The sequence below is a fragment of the Vidua macroura genome, chromosome 13 (assembly GCF_024509145.1).
Source record: "Vidua macroura isolate BioBank_ID:100142 chromosome 13, ASM2450914v1, whole genome shotgun sequence".
Lineage (NCBI taxonomy): Eukaryota > Metazoa > Chordata > Aves > Passeriformes > Viduidae > Vidua > Vidua macroura.
In genome coordinates this window covers 20,078,864-20,100,791 of record NC_071583.1, presented here as the reverse complement: position 1 = coordinate 20,100,791, position 21,928 = coordinate 20,078,864, and the positions used below count along the sequence as shown (strand labels likewise).

General features: G+C 53.7%; 1 protein-coding gene across 1 annotated transcript; it reads left to right on the top strand.

Annotated features, from left to right (window-relative positions):
* The first annotated feature begins 1,023 nt into the window (after nt 1-1,023).
* On the top strand, nt 1,024-17,691 carry LOC128814123 (uncharacterized). Its single transcript, XM_053989704.1, has 11 exons — nt 1,024-1,266; nt 1,710-1,817; nt 13,116-13,187; nt 13,274-13,345; nt 13,433-13,531; nt 13,995-14,069; nt 14,677-14,752; nt 15,188-15,432; nt 15,738-15,851; nt 16,455-16,620; nt 17,152-17,691. The coding sequence occupies exons 1-11, from the start codon at nt 1,227-1,229 to the stop codon at nt 17,309-17,311; spliced, it is 1,227 nt and encodes a 408-aa protein (XP_053845679.1). The 5' UTR covers nt 1,024-1,226; the 3' UTR covers nt 17,312-17,691.
* The last annotated feature ends 4,237 nt before the right edge of the window (nt 17,692-21,928 follow it).

Below are 21,928 nucleotides of genomic sequence, written 5' to 3'. Positions count from 1 at the left end.
CCCAGGCTCCTGTGTAGCTTTGGCCGTGTCCTTTCATGTCTCGATCCCACAGCTTTACCTGACCCCCTTGCAGTGCCCAGTTCCCAAAGGCAGAAGGGGATCCCAGCACACCATGGAAATGGTTCCGATCTGTGCTCTCTTCTAGATTGGGACCATAACTTACACAATCTGGATGCCCTGCTGGATGACAGCTTGAAAATGTTGGAGAATGCTGGAGGCAAGTTCACCCTGTGCCTTTCCTGAGAGAATAATCAGTTTAAATGTGGCAAGAGTTAACTCAGGAGCAATTTCCTTTAACCTAATCTCATGGTTGAAGGAATCTGGAAACCATGCCCTGCTCCCTTCGAGAGCCCAGAGTGACCCCACAGGATCACTGTCAGTGGGAGGAAGGAGCATTTGGCTGTCCATCTTCCACCCAGTGGGTCCTTCCGTGTGCTCTGCGCAGCCAGGGAGAAGAGCAGAGAGGGAAGGGGCCGGGCCCAGGGCTGTGCCCCGGGGCTGAGCCTTTCACAGCTCCTTTGCCGGCCCCAGGGAGCCTGAGCTGCTCCTGCTGCTGCTGCTGCTGCCAAGGCCTGGCCCTGGCTGGGGCTGGGTTTAGAGCTGCTGGCAGCTCCAGGGAGTCCTTTCTGCCCCGACTGCCCAGCAAGGGGCTCCTTCCATCCCAGTGTGGGGCTGCCACAGGCACGTGCTCCCCCTGCCCCTGCTCCTGAGTGGGAGGCAGAGCTGAGCGAGTGCCTTGGAGGCCACCAATCACCCAGGGGCACTCACTGCCACTCTGGCCTGAAGGAGAATTTGCAGCAGAGTCACAGGAGCTGTTCTGTGCTGTCTTTCTTTGCAGCTGAACCTGTTGGTCACAGCGATCCAGCTTCTAAAACCATGTCCATGAATGAGCCTCTGGGCGATGGTGAGGGTAGGTCAAGGCCTTTCCCCCTGGGAGAGCTGCCAGCTCAGAGCTTGGCCAGGGGGGCAGATATGACAGGAGACTCTCTGGCTGTTGTGTTACAGGTGTGTCTGCAAGGAGGACTTTTCCTGCTCCTTTGGTGGATGTTGCACGCAAGCCCAGCTCCCATCGCAGGGGTGAGTAGTGTGTCCCTGCTGAGCCCACAGGCTGAGCCCTGGTTTTGTGGGATCCATTCCTGGGAAATGGAACTCTGTTGCTCTAAGGTCCTCTAGCGGGAAAGAACAAAACTACAGGACACAAGAAACCCCACGGGCCATCCGAACACATGAGGCAAATGCTGGCGGAAATAGAACAGGCAGGACAAGGTGGGTGCATTTCCCTCAGCCTTCCCCTGGGACTCAGCAGCCGGGGGCATTCCCTGCACATCTGGACACACCGTTCCCGGCACAGCGGGAAGGGATCCATGGCAGCCTGGCTGCCCCGCTGCTGCTTTCGCGGCCTGCAGGGCTGTTTCCCAGCCTGGCCTGGCTGCAGCTTCTCCCCAGCCACTGCAGGAAGGCATTTGGCAGCCGCTGACAGGGAGCCCAAACTGCACCGTGGGCCGTGCACACCCTGAGTCTCCTGCAATTTCCCAGTGTCTGAGCACATCTGGAGGGGCAGCTGTTCAGGGCAGGAATATCCTAGGGAGACAACTCAAAGCCCATCTGATTTCCTGAAGCCTATCCATGACTTTGACAAGCCTCCTGATGATGCCACCTCCCCAGTGGGGAATGGTTCTACCTGATCTTTTCCCTTTTCCCTTCTCCAGACATGGAAGGAGAGGCTGTGCTGAAGGCTGCATTTCCCAGAGGAAGCAGTAATTCTGTGCCAGCCTCTGCTGCAGGAAGGGAGGCGATGCCAGGCACAGTCACTGGAGGTAATTGCTGTGTCTCAGGGCCTGAGCCCTGCTGAGGCTTGAGCTGCCCTCTCTGCTGCTTGGCAGTGTGGGCACACAGCATTACCTGAGCCCCTTGCAGTGCTCACTTCCCCATAGAAGGGGATCCCAGCACACCATGGAACATTTCCCATCTGTGCTCCTTTCTAGATTGGGACCATGACTTGCATCATTTGGAAAGACTGGCAAACCATGGTTTAAGGGTCTTGGAGTTTGGTGAATGTTGGTTATCAGCAACTCTTTCCTAACAGAGTAATCATTGTCCGGAGTAATATTCATGTGTGATTTGCTTTAAGATCCTCTGAAGATTGATGCGTTCTGGAAATCTTGGCCTCCAAATTTCTACTCTTGTGCCCAACAGTGATCCCAGAGGATATCTGTCACTGGGAGGAAGTAGTATTTGGCTGTCCATCTTCCTCTCATGTGCAATGCCAGTGTGTCCTTCCGTGTGCTCTGTGCAGCCACGGAGGAGAGCAGAGAGGGAAGGGGCTGGGCCCAGGGCTGTGCCCCGGGGCTGAGCCTTGGGTGCAGCCTGAGGATCTCCTACAGTGCCACAGGAGCTGTTCTGTCCTGCCTTTCTTTGCAGCTGAACCTGTTGCTGAAGGTGGTGCAGCTTCCCAACCCATACCCATTACTGAGCCTCTGGGAGATGCTGAGGGTAGGTCAAGGCTTTTCCCCCTGGGAGAGCTGCCAGCTCAGAGCCCAAAGCTCGGCCAGGGGGGCATCGCTGCAGGTGCCAGGACAGAACCATGCACGTGTGTGCCCTCGCCCTGCGCCATCCCCTCAGCACTTCTGCGGCTTAGTGCTGCCCGTGCAGATCTGCAGAGATGACAGAAGCTTCTGTGGCTGTTGGGTTACAGGTGTGTCTGCAGGGAGGACTTTTCCTGCTCCTTTGGTGGATGTTGCACGCAAGCCCAGCTCCCATCGCAGGGGTGAGTAGTGTGTCCCTGCTGGCCCCACAGGCTAAGCCCTGGTTTGGTGGGATCCATTCCTGGGAAATGCAAATATTTCTCTTAAGGTCCCCTGAGAAGGAAGAATAAACCTATAGGACGTAGTAAGACCCTGGAGGAATCCAAAAATCTGGAAGAAATCCGGAGAGATGTGGAGAGACGTCGAGGTGGGTACATTTCCCTCAGCCTTCCCCTGGGACTCAGCAGCTGGGGGATTTCCCTGCACATCTGGACACACCGTGCCCGGCACAGCGGAAAGGGATCCATGGCAGCCTGGCTGCCCTGCTGCTGCTTTCACGGCCTGCAGGGCTGTTTCCCAGCCTGGCCTGGCTGCAGCTTCTCCCCAGCCTCTGCAGGAAGGCATTTGGCAGCAGCTGACAGGGAGCCCAAACTGCACCACGGGCCTGAGATCCCCTGCAATTTCCTGGTCTCTGGGTTGATGCAGAGAGGCTGCTGTTTCCAGCAGGGAGGGTCCTGGAGCAGCTCCAAAACCCTGGCCATTTTCCTTGTCTTTATCCACCTCTTTGATAAGTATTGCTTGGAGCAGAACAACACAGAGGAATTATGGCATGCAGGCTCAGGGGTTTGGGTACTGGGCAGTCTTGTGCCAAGGGGCGGCAAGGTGCCTGCAGGCCCCAGCTCTGGGGAAAACAGAGACCAAGGACCTCCTGTCCGTCTGCACCGTGCTGCCAGCTCAGCAGTGGAGCACAGCACGGGCTCACGCTCCCCATTGCTCCCACAGATGCAGCCAGCACCTCAACACATGCTAACAGGACCTGGAAAAACATGAGAAGTGTTTTCTGCTGGGGAACACCTTGTTTGGTCAAGTTGATGGCCATTGTGGCTGGTGCAGCAGTTTGCCTGATGATTTGCTCTGCTGGAATCTGGTATTCCTGGAAGAGGAAATGGTGAGTGTTTTGCTGATGTCGATCTCAAACAGCTTCATTTAAAGGCTGCTCAGGAAACATTCCCAGAGAGGCTGCAGTGGAGTTGTGGCCAGTCTGTGGTTGACCAAGGAACTCTGCTGAGGGTTCTGCTGCTGCTCAGTGCTTTCATTGGCCTCTTAATTGCTGGGCCTTGTCCTGGGGGGCCCGCTGGGGCTGCAGCCACTGCTGGCTCCCACTGAGGCTGCCTGGCCAAGAGCAGCCCCAGGGGCACAGGGCAGAGGCCAGGCAAGGTGGGGAGGAGAAAGAGCAGGGACGAGATTGCCCTTGAAACGCAGTTGCGCTCTGGGGCCCGCTCCTGGCCAGGGAGCCTGCCCAGAGCCGTGCCCTGCTCGCCGGGGCCTTGGGGGGCAGCTGTCCAGCTGGGCCAAGGTGTGCCAGCAGCTCCAGCTGGGCTGGGGAGCCTTGCCAGCTCTGGGCCCTGCTGTGCAGGAGGGTCCCAGTGTGCCACTGGCAGCTGGGGCCTCAGCCACTCCTCTCTCCACAGGCACCACCTTGAAGAAAAGCTGAAAGCTTGTGACTGGTTCCAAGACCTCTACAGCTGGAGGAGCAACAGCAGCAGCCTTGATTCTTATTAGTTTTCATTTGCACCTCCAAGCTCTGTGCTGCTTTGAGGCCACAGGCCCAGCCCTCCATCCAGGCCATAAGATGAAAGCCCCAGAAAATGATTTGGAAGTGGTCACCTGAAGCTTGACTGAAAGATTCCCAAATCAGCTCTTCGGTTGCAATAAAGAGATGGAGCTGTCACCCCCGTGTCCGGGTGGTACCACCAGCAAAGCCCAGCCAGCACCAGCACTGGCTGAGCTCCATGCCCAGGAGCAGCTGTGGATGCCCACGGTGAGGGCAGGCAGGAGCCAGGCAGGGGCTGCTGTGAGCAGCGGCGGGGCCCCGAGGGGCTGGGGGAGCCCAGGGGGCAGGCAGCAGCCTGGGGCTCCTGAGAGAAAGCAACCACATTTTGTCTTTGTTTTTCATTTTTAGAAATTAGACATTTTTAGAAAAAAATAGAAGTATGTTTTGTACAAAGAAAACCCCAAATATTTCTTCCAGATTACTATAGTAGTAAAGGATTTTTCAAAGTAGTTTTAGAATCCTGAAAAAGCACCCCTATTTTGTCTTCGCTTTTCACTTTTATAAGTATTTAAAAATATTTTTTGAAGAGAGAAATCCCCAAATGTTTCTTCCCTTTTCCCACAATACCTCCGTACTTTTGAAAGTATTTTTACAGTTCTAGAATTTTTTTTCCACTTATACAATAAAAAAAAAAATTGCAGTTAATTGCTAATCTTTACTCTGGGAAGAACTAAGGCACCGTAAGACACCTAACCTGCTGCAGAGGCTCTTTCCCCACGGGAGCTTTGTACCTAGCCACAACCAAATTACATAAAACTTTTTCCCAGATATTTCCTGGGATTTCTGACAAGCTCACCTCTTAGTCTTCAGAGGCAAACTTTGAGCACAGTGGGAATCTCTTCAAGTCACCATCTTTGTTTGCTTCTGCGAGAACTGCCTCAGTTCTAGAGCAGGGGCTTCTCTCAGCTTCCTGCTGCCCCGGGCTCTCCTCCCGGCCTGCTGGGCTTTGTTGGGTGGCACAGCCTGTGCCAAGGGGCGGCAAGGTGCCTGCAGGCCCCAGCTCTGGGGGAAACAGAGAGCGTCCTGGCCGTATGCACCCTGCTGCCAGCTCAGCAGTGCAGCACAGCGCGGGCTCACGCTCCCTGTTGCTCCCAGAGATGCAGCCAGCACCACAACATGTGTTCCCGATGCCCAGAAGGGAATTGGTTTCTGTCAGGGAACACGCTGCTGGCTAGAGTTAATGGCAGGCCTGGCTTTTCTATGGCATGCAGGTGATGGGGGGACCCCTGTGCGGCTGGCCCATGACCGGGCTCCGTCATGAGGCACACGAGGTGGCGGGGGGTGTTGTGGGTGCAGGGTTTTGCAGCAAGACATGCGGGGCTTTGGGTCCTTTGTAAGCAGTGCATGTGGCTGGGCTCCCTCAGGAGGTTCTTAGGGGATTTGGGATCTCTTCTGTGGCGTACAGGTGACTGGAGATCTCTGTAAGGCTGGCAGGGGCTTGAGTTCCTCATGATTAATGTGGCGCTTTAGTGCTTGCCATCAAGGCCTGGAGAGGAGCTGAGTCCTTCCAAAGGTGGGCAGGAGGCTGGGTTCTTTTGTGAGGCACACAAGGCTGTCTTGGGGTCTCTGCATTGGTGTGCACGGATTCCTTGTGAGGCACACAGGGCTATTTTGGGGTCTCGGCTGAGGGGTGCAGGGATCCCTCATGAGGCACAAAGGAGTATTGATAGTCTCTGCTATGCTTTGCAGGGATCCCTCATGAGGTGTGCACCGGGGTTAAACTAGACAGGGTTTTTCAGTTTTCTCAGCACAGCAAAGAGACACTCTTGGTCGAGGTGGTGCAAAGTCAGCAGGAAGCTTCCCACCAAGCCGTGGGCCTGGCAGGCGGGCAGAGCCCATCCTTGGGGGCCGGGCGGGGCCTCTGGAGCCGCCGCGCCCTTGTTGGGCCAGCTCCGGTCCCGGCGGGGAAGGGCCGTGGCCCCGGGCTCCGATGGGGCTGCCGAGCAACGCCAGAGGCGCAACCAGGGCCTCACTATGCCCTGGCCCTGTGCTGCAGCCAAACACCTTTACAGCCACGGCCGTTCCCTGGGGCACAGGAGGCACCCGGAGCTACAACTCAGGCTGTGCCTTCTCGCACTGACAAAGGAGCTCCTTGCATTGCCCAGTTCCCTAAAGCACATGGCGAACCCAGCACAGCATGAAAACGCTTCTGGACTGGGCTCTTGTCTACACTGGGATCGAAATATGGATTGATTGAAAGTGCTGACCAGTCATAGTGTGAAGATCATGGTGCATGCTGGAGGAAACTTCTCCATGTCCCTTTCCTGACAGAACAATCACGGATTATTAATTCTGGCCAAGAGCAGCCCCAGGGGCACAGGGCAGAGGCCAGGCAAGGTGGGGAGGAGAAAGAGCAGGGCCTGAGTCCAGCAACATCTTTGTGCTTCAGTTCAGGTGTCTGTGTGCTGCCACCAGCACTGGCAGAGCTGCTTGTCTGGGCACAGCCAGTGCTGGGCAGGCAGCAGCCGCACATGGGACTCCTGAAGAAAAAGCGTCCCCATTTTGTCTTTGTTTTTCATTTTTACACATTAGAAATTTTTAGCAATATTCAGAAATATTTTTTGTAGAAAAAATCCTCAAATATTTCTTCCCTTTTTCCACAAAAGCTCAGTATTTTTCCAAGTACATTTAGAATTCAGAAAAACTTAGCACACTTTTAAACTTCTAGAATAAAAACTATAATTGCATTTAATTGGTCATCTTTACTCTTAGAAGAACTAATTCATCCCAAGACACCCAGCATACTGGAGAGGTTTTTTTTCCCACTAGAGATTCGTACCTTGTGACAACAACCAACTTAAAATCTTTTCCCGGTTATTTTCTGGGGCTTCTGACAAGCTCACCTCTCAGTCTTCAGAGGCAAACTTTGAGCACAGTGGGAATCTCCTGCTGTGCAGGAGGGTCTCTGTGTGCCTGCTGTAACTCGGGCCTCAGCCTCCTCCTCTCTCAACAGGTGTCCCTCTGCAGCTTCACAGGAACGGCCAAACACCTCAGTCTGGGACACCGGTACCAGACATTTCCCATCTCCGTGTCCATGCGCGAAGTCCCCATCACAGCTGCTTTACCAGCTTGTTGCTCTGCAGATGCTGCCACCACCCAAACAAGGTCCTCTCCCGCCAAGGCACTTTTGCAAATGTTTTGCATCTCCAAGGGTCAGGCAAAAGCCATTATTGGTGCTTGCCCTGACTGAGAACTTCTACAACCTCCTGTTTCTACAGGAGCTGTTAACCCTCAAGGACTGCAAAGGTTGCAGCTATGGCAAACCACAGACAGTACCACATACCCATCTTTTGGAAAATTCAAAACTATTCATGTGTCTGTTGCTGCTTTTTCAGGTGCAGTTTTTGCTTCTGCACATGCAGGGGATACAGCCAATCATGCTGGCCAACATTTTCTGCAATCTTTTGCTTCATCGGATGTACCCCAAGAAGTAAAAGCAGACAATGGCCCCACATACACAGCTCAAAAATTGGCCACATTTTTGATGGATTAGAATTGCCTATTCCCCCACAAGTCAGGCAATTATTAAAAAGATACCAGACACTAAAACGCATTCTAGATCAACAGAAGGGGCGAGAGGCCCAAGCAACACCTCAGATGAGGTTGAGCAAAGCTTTATATGTCTTCCATTTTTTGAATAGCTCATTTGCAGAACCTAATCCTCCAATTTTTAGGCACTTTTCAAATAGCACACAGGCAAAATTGGAAGAAAATCCTCCAGTCTTAATCAGAAACCCTGAGACAGGACAAATTGAAGGACCATTTCCACTAGTAACCTGGAGCAAAGGGTATGCTTGTGTTTCCACAGGTGCCAGACCTAAGTGGGTCGCAGCAAGAAACATGAAACCATATCCCACACAAGAGTGCACCAACAATTCCACGAGCAGGGAAACGAGCACACAGACATGAGCCACACAGAGACTATGGTTCATGCCAGACATTCCCTGTTCAACACACAAAAACTACAAATCTTCAGTTTTATGTTGATGTTTGGACTGTGAAAATTGTTAATATCATAGAGCTCTTTTGTCAAAAGCTTGGTGTCCATCGTGTTGAAAAGAATTCTAAGATATCCAAATTTGTCAAAATTGAATGTTAGAGGGTCATTTTAGTGCCTTATAGTTAGCCAGTCCCTAAACAAATGCTAAAAGATTTGCTTGAGAACTATATGAGAAAGCTTTTACCAAAAAGCAGCTGAACAAAAACATAGAGTTTGATCAAATGATATACTGGTACTTACTAGTTTTACTTACTTACTTTTACGGTGCAGATATGTCTGTAGATCAACTAAAAATGAATGTTTAGGTTGCTTTAGCCAAGTCAGCAGGCTCAAACACCACGTTTGACCAATTCGAACCCAGACAAACCCTTTGCAACCCGTTTAGTCAATGTAGCAATACCAGTTAAAGAGTGGCCAATACCTGTGACAAATACTAATGTGAAGCTACCAACGAGACAAATCACATAATCAATTAACATCCTTAGGCCCCTGATCTTCTTAAAGCACCTTCTGAACCTCAAGAGTTAGAAATTCTTGGTTCTTTAGCAATAGAATTTTGTGCTGAGTTTCAGTACCAGCGAGATCCACAATTAAATGTTACGCCCCATCATCCTGGATACACAGCAGCTCAAGTTTGTCGTGCAGTTGTACTACCCCAGTGCCCTCTAAGGGTGAAATTGCTGACCTAGATGAGTCTCCACAGAAACTGCCAAAAAGATATTGGCTCATTTATAGAAATCGAGCCTAACAGGGTATTCCCTCAAAAATTAAAGGTAGCCCATGTACCCATGTAGCATCAGACAGCTCACTGAAATAGCACCTACCTAATGTTAAAAAAACTATCAAGAAAAAACATAGAGCAAAAAGATTTACCTGTCATTATAAAGAAAACTGTAATAACAATTTCAGTCCCTGGGGCCCTGCAAAATGAATTACAGCAGCTTTATTTCTACCTCAAATTACTTCAAGTAAAGCATTAAAACTATTATACCAATTAGGGCGTTAGCTGAGTAAAGAAGTCAGTACCACTTCCATTACAATTAGTGACATAATGACAGATGTTAGTGCTGTCAAACATACAACCTTACAAAACAGAACCACCATCAATTTTCTTTTACTAGCATAGAGACATAGTTGTGAAAGATTTTGAAAGACTGTGTTATAGAAACTTATCTGACCATTCAGTGTCCATCCACAAACAACTTCAGAAACTGAGATTTGACAAATCAAATTAAAATAAATGCTAGATCATAGTTAGCCAACTTGTTTGAAGGACAGAGTTTTATACCTTAGCTGAAAGTGCTTTACCACAGAAGTTTACATGCATTGATTATTATCATAACAATGTCAGTGCTAGTACCATATGTACTTCACTGTATACAACAGATGATGAACAAGACCATCAAAAAATTTTTTCTGTCCAAGAGAGAGGGGGAAATGTGGGAAATGGATTTGTAGAGAGTACTCAGGGCCTGACAGAAGGCCCACACTCTATGCATCTATATACAAACTCTGAGATAAGAAATGCTGACTTAGAAATGCTATGGAGTAAGGACATAGAGATTGTTAAGAGAGAAATAGAGCTAGAAAAAAGTTTCAAAAAATGGCCTTACAAATAAGACTAGATACTTTAGGGAAATAGAACTATGAAAGATGCATTGTATTTGGACCCACAAGGGGTAGTTTTAGATGACTGGCTTTAAGGCATCTACAGCATGGCGTGGCAAAAAGCTGATAGGCCAAGAAATGCTTATAGTGTTTTGTAATTAAGAAATAGTCAGCTTCCGAGTGTGATAGAGTGAATTATAACATCTGTATTGTCTCACTCTTCTCATGAGACTGAAAATGGAATAAAAGGTTTTAAAACGCCTCTCAGTTACCCCATCTCTGGGTCAGAAAAGGGAATTGTCTGACACTCCTCCAGTGGCATGTCCAGGAAAAGCAGGAAGCCATCAGTAAGTGCTTGCCTTGAGAAAAATGGAATGAGGCTGGACTCAGAAGAAAGTCCTTCATAGCCTGAGAGATGAGCTCAGAGCCTGACAGAGACTGGGCTTGTGGCACCCCTGGATCTCTTATCAGCAGAGTGAGGATTTGCCCCCCAGGCCTCATCTGTTCACCCGGGAACACATGGTGAACACACACACAGAAGATGGCTCAGCCCTGTTGCTGCTCCCTGAGTGTCATGTTTGGGTCCCTCTAAAGGCATGCAGGGGCTTTGGGTCACCTCTGTGCTGTGCAGAGGACTGGGGACACCCAAAGGTTGTGCAGGGAATTTGAGGTACCTCCAAAGGTGTGCAGGGGCCAAGGGACACCTGCAAATTGAGCAGGGGTCGGGGGTGTCTTGTGAAGCACGAAGGGGGACTTTAGGGTGGCTGAGGACACCCATAAGATGTGCAGTGAATTTGGGTGTCCCCTAAAAGCATACAGCTACCCAGATGGCTTGTCTTGCATTATTTTTGTAAGCTATGGCATCAAGTCCTTCACTTTTTAAATACAGGCCAAAGATCAGGACAGCACACAGCATGGACTCAGTGTTAGTGTGGAAGGGCTGCTACTGCCTGCAATAGTGGGAATCACCAACATGAGTTGAATGCTGGACTTGACATTGCTGTTGCATGTAGAACCACAAAATTTCTCATTTGTCCAATGCTGTATAATGCAGTTCTTGTGAAAAAAAAACTATATTGCTTCCTGGAGGGACATACGCTCCTCGTTGGAAGGGCACCTCTTGAGATCCATTCCCACTAAATCCAGCCCCAGCCTTGAGGTCACAGCAGGCTGAGGTCACAGCAGGCTCTGGGGTCACAGCAGGCTCTGAGGTCACAGAGGTGCCAGAGCCCCGTGGCTGCACAGCACCACAAGGACCGAGCAGTCAGTCCTTGAGCACAACTGTTGTGGCAGCAGCGGCGGTGGCAGCAGTGGTGCTGACATTGGCACAGCAGTGTCAGGACAGCGGTGGCAGCAAGAGCTGGGGACTGGCAGAGGGCGAGGCACCATGGCCCTTGCTCTACGCCTCTTCCTCCCGCTCCTCCTGGCCGTGGCCCTGCCTGCCAGGGCTGCCCAGGCTGCTCCGTTGCAAGTGCGGGGAGCAGGTGAGCCGGCAGCCTGGCTCCCCTTTCCCGGGAGAGCGCTCCCTGCTCGCCAGGAAGTGCTGGGGGATGGTTTTCCCCTGGGCTTTAGAGAGGGTTTCTTCTGTGGGAGGGAGAGAGCCCCTGGGGGTCCAGGGCAGCCCCATTTTCCTCCCCAGGAATGTTACACAGGGCAGGGAAAGAGGGTGGCGAGTGACCAGGAGCCAGCCCAAAGCTTCCCAGCCCCTGTGCAGCTTTGGCCATGTCCATTCAAATTTGGATCCCACAGCCTTACCTGACCCCCTTGCAGTGCCCAGTTCCCAAAGGCAGAAGGGGATCCCAGCACACCATGGAAATGGGTTTGGTCGCTGCTTCCCTCTAGATTTGGATCACGTCTTGAGTTATTTGCAAGTGCTGGTGAATGACACTTTAAAGATCGTGGAGAATGCTGGAGGCAAGTTCTGAATTTCCCTTTTTACTGACAGAATATTCAGTGTCAATGTGGTAAGAACTCATTTGTGTCATTTTGGTTAAGTCAGGTTGAAGGATTCTGATAAACTTGCCCTGCTCCCTTCGAGAGCCCAGAGTGATCCCACAGGATCACTGTCAGTGGGAGGAAGTAGCATTTGGCTGTCCATCTTCCTCCCATGTGCAATGCCAGTGTGTCCTTCCGTGTGCTCTGTGCAGCCAGGGAGAAGAGCAGAGAGGGAAGGGGCCGGGCTCAGGGCTGTGCCCCGGGGCTGAGCCTTGGGTGCAGCCTGAGGATCTCCTACAGCAACACAGGAGCTGTTCTGTGCTGCCTTTCTTTGCAGCTGAACCTGTTGCTGAAGGTGGTGCAGCTTCCCAACCCATACCCAGTACTGACCCTCTGGGAGATGCTGAGGGTAGGTCAAGGCCTTTCCCCCTGGGAGAGCTGCCAGCTCAGAGCCCAAAGCTCGGCCAGGGGGGCATCGCTGCAGGTGCCAGGACAGAACCATGCACGTGTGTGCCCTCGCCCTGCACCATCCCCTCAGCGCTCCTGCGGCTCAGTGCTGCCCGTGCAGATCTGCAGAGATGACAGAAGCTCCTGTGGCTGTTGTGTTACAGGTGTGTCTGCAGGGAGGACTTTCCCAGGTCCTTTGGTGGATGTTGCACGCAAGCCCAGCTCCCATCGCGAGGGTGAGTAGTGTCCCTGCTGACCCGAAACCTGGGAGAGACTGCATGGGGTGCCCATGGTGGGGAAAGGGTAGAGGGTGAGAGAAAGGCTCCAGTGTGTCCTGAGAGGGACTGGCTATGTCCCCCTGGGCTGAGGGATTTGTCCCAGGGTAAAGGGGGATGGAGAGATAGAGGGTAGGAAGGGAGTGAGAAAGGGCAGGAGGGACGGAGGGCCAGAGGGATAGCTGTAGCACTGCCTGCTCCAGTTTTCCCCAGTGCTTTAGCAAGAGTCCCAGCTCTGGGAGTGAGAGAGCCCCCAGGACCCTGGGCTGCTCCAGCCACCCCTCCAGGGATGTTGCACAGGGCAGGGAAAGAGTGTAGAGAGTGACCAGGAGCCAGCCCAGAGCTGCCCAGGCCCTTGTGTAGCTTTGGCCATGTCCATTGACATCTGGCTCCCACGGCCTTACCCAACTGCCTTGCAGTGCCCATTTCTCAGAGGCAGAAGGGGATCCCAGCACACCCTGAAATATGTTCTCATCTGTGCTCCATTCTAGATGAGATTGATGAGAAGGCTTCTCCATTAGCATGGCTGAATAAAGTTCTGAAGCCCTTGGAGCCTCCTGCAGGTATGGTCTCACTGTCCCACCAAGGAATAATTGCTGACAGCCTGCCAGGACAGGTGACAGAAGCTTCTCTGGCTGTTCAATTACAGCTGTGTCTGCAGGGAGGAATTTTCCTGCCCCTTTGCTGATTGCTCCACGCAAGCCCGGCTCCCTTCGCAGGGGTGAGTAGTGTGTCCCTGCTGAGCCCACAGGCTGAGCCCTGGTTTTGTGGGATCCATTCCTGGGAAATGGAACTACTTTCTGTTAAGGTTCTCCGAAAGGGAAGAACAAAGGCACAGGAAAGAAGAAATTCCGTGAGCCAAACAACATCCTGAAACAAACCGTTATGGAGGTGCACAAAGAGCATGGTGAGAGCATTTCCCTCAGCCTTCCCCTGGGACTCAGCAGCCGGGGGCATTCCCTGCACATCTGGACACACCGTGCCCGGCACAGCGGGAAGGGATCCATGGCAGCCTGGCTGCCCTGCTGCTGCTTTCACGGCCTGCAGGGCTGTTTCCCAGTCTGGCCTGGCTGCAGCTTCTCCCCAGCCTCTGCAGGAAGGCATTTGGCAGCAGCTGACAGGGAGCCCAAACTGCACCATGGGCCGTGCACAACCTGAGATCCCCTGCAATTTCCTGGTCCCCAGGCACATCCTGTGGGGTGGCTGTTTGGAGAAGGAAGGGCTATAGCCAGCCCCAAGAGCTGGGGGTGATCAGGGTTTCCTGATCCTTATCCATGTCTTTGACAAGTATTGCCTCCTGAAGTTTCCATCTCATCTCCCCAATGTGTCATGATTGCATCTGATCCAGCTGTGCCTCTTCCTTTCTCAAGGGATGGACAGAGAGGCTCTATGGAAGGCAGCATTTCCTCAAGGAAGGGAGGCGATGCCGGGCACAGTCACAGGAGGTAATTGCTGTGCCTCTGGGCCTGAGCCCTGCTGAGGCTTGAGCTGCCCCCTCTCCTGCTTGGCATTGCGGGTACAGCCCAGACAAGATCGGCACAGCCCAGAGGAATTATCCCAAGCAGGCTCAGGGCACTCGGGTACTGAGCAGTCCTGCTGGGGTCCCTCTGTGGGAGACACATCCCGAAACCTGGGAGAGACTGCACAGGGAGCCCATGGTGGGGAAAGGGCAGAGGGCGAGAGCAAGGCTCCAGTGTGTCCTGAGAGGGACTGGCTATGTCCCCTTGGGCTGAGGGAGCTGTTCCACAGTCAGATGGGTTAAGCAGGAGGGAAGGACAAAGGTTGGGAGGGATAGTTGTGGCACTGCCTGCTGCAGTTTCCCCAGGCATTTAGTGAGGGTTTCCTGTGTGAGATGGAGAGAGCCCCAGGGCCCTGGGCTGCTCCAGCTGCCCCTCCAGGGATGTTGCACAGGGCAGGGAAAGAGTGTGGAGAGTGACCAGGAGCCAGAGGCTCCCACAGCCTTACCTGACCCCCTTGCAGTGCCCAGTTCCCGAAGGCTGAAGGGGATTCCAGCACACCATGGAAATGGTTCTGATCTGTGCTCCCTTCTAGACTGGGATCACGAGTTGGAAAACCTGGTGAATGGTGGTTTGAAGACCTTACCAGAGGATGGAGGCAAGCTCTCAATGTACCTTTCCTGACAGAATCATCAGTGTCAATGTGGCAAGAGCTCACTCATGTGGCATTTCCGTTAAGTTCCTTGGAAGGTTGATCAGCTCTGGAAATCTACACCTGCTCCATTCTAGAACCTTCAGGGAAGCTACAGGATCTCTGTCAGTGGGAAGAAGGAGCATTTGGCTGTCCATCTTCCACCCAGTGTGTCCTTCTTCCGTGTGCTCTGTGCAGCCAGGGAGAAGAGCAGAGAGGGAAGGGGCCGGGCCCAGGGCTATGCCCCGGGGCTGAGCTTTTCGCAGCTCCTTTGCCGGCCCCAGGGAGCCTGAGCTGCTCCTGCTGCTGCTGCTGCCAAGGCCTGGCCCTGGCTGGGGCTGGGTTTAGAGCTGCTGGCAGCTCCAGGGAGTCCTTTCTGCCCCGACTGCCCAGCAAGGGGCTCCTTCCATCCCAGTGTGGGGCCGCCACAGGCACGTGCTCCCCCTGGCCCTGCTCCTGAGTGGGAGGCAGAGCTGAGCGAGTGCCTTGGAGGCCACCAATCACCCAGGGGCACTCTCTGCCACTCTGGCCTGAGGGAGAATCTTCAGCAGAGACACAGGAGCTGTTCTGTGCTGCCTTTCTTTGCAGATAACCCTGTTGGTGAAAGTGATCTGGCTTACCAACCCACGTTCAGGATTGAGCCTCTGGGAGATGCTGAGGGTAGGTCAAGGCCTTTCCCCCTGGGAGAGCTGCCAGCTCAGAGCCCAAAGCTCGGCCAGGGGGGCATCGCTGCAGGTGCCAGGGCAGAACCATGCACGTGTGTGCCCTCGCCCTGGGTGATCTCATCCGACTTCCGCTCATGACTGGCAGTTGTTTGGAGGAGAGGGGGCCTTGTCCCAGCCCTAAAAACCCAGATGTTTTATGAATCATATTCCCATTTTTGATAGGCATGATGCCCTGAGGATGCCAGCAAACAAATGGGTGATTGTTCCATCTGATCCAGTTGTTCTTTTTTGTTTCTCTAGTGACAGACCGAAAGGCAGGACAGAAGGAGGTGTTTCCCCAAAGAAGCACTGGCCCGTTGGCAGCCCCTGCTGCAGAAGGGAAGGCAATACCATGCACGGGCACAGGCACAGGAGGTAACTGCTGTGCCAGGCTCAGCCCTCGGCGGGGCTGTGTGGCAGCAGCTCTTCCCCCAGGCCCTGCCCTTGCACGGCCCGGCAGCAGCCAAAGCTGGAGCTCGTTCACAGCCCCGGGGAATCTGGACTCGCGCACCAACGCCCTTCCCGCTGCAGCTGCTCCCGGAGCTGGCCCTGAGTGCCCAGAGGCCCAAGGCACGGGAGCAGCCCCGAGAGGGAGCCCTGCTGCGAGCCCAGGGCCAGAGCCAGCCCTGGCTCCTGACTGGGCAGGGGCTGCACTGGCTCCTGACAGGGCCTGACTCTGTCCCCTGGGGCTGGGGGAGCCGTCCCAGGGCAGGGAGGGCCAGGGCTGGCAGGGGCTGCTCAGGGATGGGTTTGGCCCGTGTCCGTCAAAGCAGCGACTGCCCAAGCAGCTGCGCTGGCCCCGGGCTCTCCTCCCGGCCTGCTGGGCTTTGTTGGGTGGCACAGCCTGTGCCAAGGGTCAGCAAGGTGCCTGCAGGTCCCGGCTCTGGGGGAAACAGAGAGCGTCCTGGCCGTATGCACCGTGCTGCTAGCTCAGCAGTGCAGCACAGCGCGGGCTCACGCTCCCCGTTGCTCCCACAGATGCAGCCAGCACCACAGCACCTGTTCCAGATTCCCAGAAGGGCATCGGAAGGGGTTTCTGTCAGGGAACAGGCTGCTGGCTAGGGTTAATGGCAGGCATGCTTCATTTGGAGCTTATCTTCATTTTATGCTGTGCCCAAATTTGGAAGTATTGGAAGAGAAAATGGTGAGTGTTTTGTTCATCATTCCCTCAAACAGTTTCTTTTGAAAGCCTCATGTACACAGGGAATGTTCCCACTGAGGCTGCAGTGGAGTTGTGGCCAGTCTGTGGTTGTCCAAAGAACTCTGCTGAGGGTTCTGCTGCTGCTTAGTGCTTTCATTGGCCTCTTAATTGCTGGGCCTTGTCCTGGGGGACCCGCTGGGGCTGCAGCCAGTGCTGGCTCCCACTGAGGCTGCCTGGCCAAGAGCAGCCCCAGGGGCACAGGGCAGAGGCCAGGCAAGGTGGGGAGGAGAAAGAGCAGGGACGAGATTGCCCTTGCAAGGCAGTCGCGCTCTGGGGCCCGCTCCTGGCCAGGGAGCCTGCCCAGAGCCGTGCCCTGCTCACCGGGGCCTTGGGGGGCAGCTGTCCAGCTGGGCCAAGGTGTGCCAGCAGCTCCAGCCGGGCTGGGGAGCCTTGCCAGCTCTGGGCCCTGCTGTGCAGGAGGGTCCCAGTGTGCCACTGGCAGCTGGGGACTCAGCCACTCCTCTCTTTCCACAGCTGCAGCTCTGGACAGGAGATGAAAGCAGTGTCTTCTCCTCACATGCACAGCCTGAGCAGCACCTCCAGTAGTAATAAGGGCCTGGTCAGCCCTATCAAGAGTTCTGAGAAGAGGACCCCAGTCCATCTGTCTACCAGGAAACCTCCTATGACCATGTAGATCCCACTGCCACTTCCTCTCCCCATGGGTATCTCCAAGCTGCCTTCACCCGTTTTTGATCACCCTCTGTCCTGTCCCAGCCCATTCCCCAGTTCTTCTAAAGACCCCGGTACCAGCCCAGCACCCTCCAGCCCCAACTGAGACCAACATGGCCCTTCCTCTGCCCCTGAGCCCCCTTGCCCTGCCCTCTAAACAACACTGAAGGTAACCCTCTGCCCCTGCCAGGGTAGGTGATGGCCCCTTCTTCTGTTGCCATAAAGAGATGGGGCTGTCACCCCCGTGTCCGGGTGGTACCACCAGTAAAGCCCAGCCGGCACCAGCACTGGCTGAGCTCCATGCCCAGGAGCAGCTGTGGATGCCCACGGTGAGGGCAGGCAGGAGCCAGGCAGGGTCCGCTGTGAGCAGCGGCGGGGCCCCGAGGGGCTGGGGGAGCCCAGGGGGCAGGCAGCAGCCTGGGGCTCCTGAGAGAAAGCAACCACATTTTGTCTTTGTTTTTCATTTTTAGAAATTAGACATTTTTAGAAATATTTCAAAATATATTTTCTGTCAAGAGACATTCCCAAATAGTTCTGCCCAATTATTATAGTAGATAAGGATTTTACAAGGTAGTTTTAGAATCCTGAAAAAGAGACCCGATTTTGTCTTTGCTTTTCATTTTTAGAAATATTTAGAAATATTTTTTGAAGAGAGAAATCCCCAAATGTTTCTTCCCTTTTCCCACAATACCTCCATATTTTTGAAAGTAGTTTTACAGTTCTGGAAAATTTTTCCACTAATAAAATAAAAAATAAAATTGCTATTAATTGGTAATCTTTACTCTGGGAAGAACTAAGGTATCCTAAGACATCCAGGCTGCTGCATAGCCTGCTGAGCCCTTCCCCACAGGAGATTTGTACCTAGCCACAACCAAATTACATAAAACCTTGTCCCTGATGTGTTCTGTGACTTCTGACAAGCTCACCTCTTAGTCTTCAGATGCAAACGTTGAGCACAGTGGGAATCTCTTCAAGTCACCATCTTTGTTTGCTTCTGCGAGAACTGCCTCAGTTCTAGAGCAGGGGCTTCTCTCAGCTTCCTGCTGCCCCGGGCTCTCCTCCCGGCCTGCTGGGCTTTGTTGGGTGGCACAGCCTGTGCCAAGGGGCGGCAAGGTGCCTGCAGGCCCCAGCTCTGGGGGAAACAGAGAGCGTCCTGGCCGTATGCACCCTGCTGCCAGCTCAGCAGTGCAGCACAGCGCGGGCTCACGCTCCCTGTTGCTCCCAGAGATGCAGCCAGCACCACAACATGTGTTCCCGATGCCCAGAAGGGAATTGGTTTCTGTCAGGGAACACGCTGCTGGCTAGAGTTAATGGCAGGCCTGGCTTTTCTATGGCATGCAGGTGATGGGGGGACCCCTGTGCGGCTGGCCCATGACCGGGCTCCGTCATGAGGCACACGAGGTGGCGGGGGGTGTTGTGGGTGCAGGGTTTTGCAGCAAGACATGCGGGGCTTTGGGTCCTTTGTAAGCAGTGCATGTGGCTGGGCTCCCTCAGGAGGTTCTTAGGGGATTTGGGATCTCTTCTGTGGCGTACAGGTGACTGGAGATCTCTGTAAGGCTGGCAGGGGCTTGAGTTCCTCATGATTAATGTGGCGCTTTAGTGCTTGCCATCAAGGCCTGGAGAGGAGCTGAGTCCTTCCAAAGGTGGGCAGGAGGCTGGGTTCTTTTGTGAGGCACACAAGGCTGTCTTGGGGTCTCTGCATTGGTGTGCACGGATTCCTTGTGAGGCACACAGGGCTATTTTGGGGTCTCGGCTGAGGGGTGCAGGGATCCCTCATGAGGCACAAAGGAGTATTGATAGTCTCTGCTATGCTTTGCAGGGATCCCTCATGAGGTGTGCACCGGGGTTAAACTAGACAGGGTTTTTCAGTTTTCTCAGCACAGCAAAGAGACACTCTTGGTCGAGGTGGTGCAAAGTCAGCAGGAAGCTTCCCACCAAGCCGTGGGCCTGGCAGGCGGGCAGAGCCCATCCTTGGGGGCCGGGCGGGGCCTCTGGAGCCGCCGCGCCCTTGTTGGGCCAGCTCCGGTCCCGGCGGGGAAGGGCCGTGGCCCCGGGCTCCGATGGGGCTGCCGAGCAACGCCAGAGGCGCAACCAGGGCCTCACTATGCCCTGGCCCTGTGCTGCAGCCAAACACCTTTACAGCCATGGCCGTTCCCTGGGGCACAGGAGGCACCCGGAGCTACAACTCAGGCTGTGCCTTCTCGCACTGACAAAGGAGCTCCTTGCATTGCCCAGTTCCCTAAAGCACATGGCGAACCCAGCACAGCATGAAAACGCTTCTGGACTGGGCTCCTGTCTACACTGGGATCGAAATATGGATTGATTGAAAGTGCTGACCAGTCATAGTGTGAAGATCATGGTGCATACTGGAGGAAACTTCTCCATGTCCCTTTCCTGACAGAACAATCACGGATTATTAATTCTGGCCAAGAGCAGCCCCAGGGGCACAGGGCAGAGGCCAGGCAAGGTGGGGAGGAGAAAGAGCAGGGACGAGATTGCCCTTGCAAGGCAGTCGCGCTCTGGGGCCTGCTCCTGGCCAGGGAGCCTGCCCAGAGCCGTCCCCTGCTCGCCGGGGCCTTGGGGGGCAGCTGTCCAGCTGGGCCAAGGTGTGCCAGCAGCTCCAGCCGGGCTGGGGAGCCTTGCCAGCTCTGGGCCCTGCTGTGCAGGAGGGTCCCAGTGTGTCACTGGCAGCTGGGGCCTCGGCCACTCCTCCCTCCACAGGAGCGCCTTTGCAGCTTCACAAGACCGGCCAAACAGCTCAGTCAGGGAGAACAGGACCTGTCATCTTGCATCTCCAAGCACGTGTCCATTGTCCCTTCCACAGCTGCATTACCCACTGATTGGGGGGGACATGCTGCCACCACCCAGAACAGGACCCTCTGTCTCCGAGAGTGCTGACCCTGATGTCTGGCCAGGACTGAAGGTGGGCCCCTCCTGCCAGGGAAGGGCTTGAGCAACACCTTGGTGCTTCAGCTCTGGTCCCTGGCTGCTACCACCAGCACTGGCAAAGCTGCTTGTCTGGGCACAGCCAGTGCTGGGCAGGCAGCAGCTGGGCATCAGGCTCCTGAGACCAGCAGCTACTATGTTTATTTTTCACTTTGCAAGATTTAGGAATATTTTTCATAGAAAATTCTCCAAATATTTCGTCCCTTTCCCACAACAGTTCTATATTTTTCAAAGTAGTTTTAAATTTCAGAAAAACTTAGAACATTTTTACGCTTCTAGAATAAAAAATACAATTGCATTTCATTGGTAATCTCTACTCTACTAAGAACTAGGACACCCTAAGACTCACAGCCTGCTTCAGAGGCTCTTTTCCCACTGGAGACTTGTGCCTAATCACAACTACTAACATAAAACCTTTTCCCTGATGTGTTCTGGGATTTCTGACAAGCTCACCTCTCAGTCTTCAGAGGCAAACTTTGAGCACAGTGGCAATCTCTTCAAGTCACCATCTTGGTTTGCTTCTGCACAAACTGCCTCTAGAGCAGGGGCTTCTCTCAGCTTCCTGCCGCCCCGCTCCCCCCAAGCCTGTCCTGAGCCCTCTCCTGCGGCTGCTGCGCTGCCATGGAGCTGCTGCAGAGCACAACAGCTCTGCCACAGCCGCTCAGCAGGACTGGAGAAGCTTTCTGGCCTTGCTTACTGGAGGCTGGTGGCTTCTCTAAGCACAAGTTGAGCTTTGGAATGCTGTGTCTCATTAAGCGCCTGCAGACCCGGTCCAGCAGGGTGGTCCACAGCTGGCTAATCCACAGGTGCCCAGATAATTATGGATAGCTCCACCAGAGAAACAGGAGGACGCTCAGGCTGCCTTATTCCACGAGGGTTTTATTGCAGGAGAAGCAGAGGGCGAGGGAGCTAGGAGAGGGAGAGGGAGACAACCTCTCAGAAAGGAGACAGACGCTGAGAGAGCCGAGGGAAGGCAGGGCCGGGGCACACAACAGTGGAGGGGTAGGAGTGGTCGTGGTACAAACGAACCAATAGGGGAAAGGCCAAAAGGAGGAACAAGGAGGGAGTAACATACACAGAACCAATGGAGAGAGGGGAAAGGAGTGGCTTTACAGAAAGAACCAATAGGGGTAACGAGAACAATGAACTTTCTGGAACAGGGCAGTAGACCAACTGTTGACTGACATAGATCAGGGAGGGCAAAACATCTGATAGATAAAATTCACTTCTACTGGTGTAAGCTCCCAGGGGAGCCCAGGGGCCCCTCCCACAGTGTCTCACCTTGCACAGGAACTGATGCTGCCTTTCTCATGGAGGCTAAACTCCCATGGGCTCTAAAAGCTTTCTTGCCAGCATAAGGCCTGGAAAACCATTTAATGCAGCCATTTAGTATTGAAAATGGCCCAGTCCCTGTATCAAAGTAGCTTGTTTAAATGCTGGAGCCCACCAGAGCATCCCTCCAGGGCATATCTTCCTCTCCCCCACCTCTGCCTCCATGACTGCCAAAACAGCACCTTTGACAGTTCTTTTCTCCAGAAGCTGAATGGCACCATTTTACTTGGGGGAGGAAAAAAAAAGGGAAATGTTCTATGATACCAGCAGCAGCAGCAGCAGCAGCAGCAGAATGAGCCGCAAA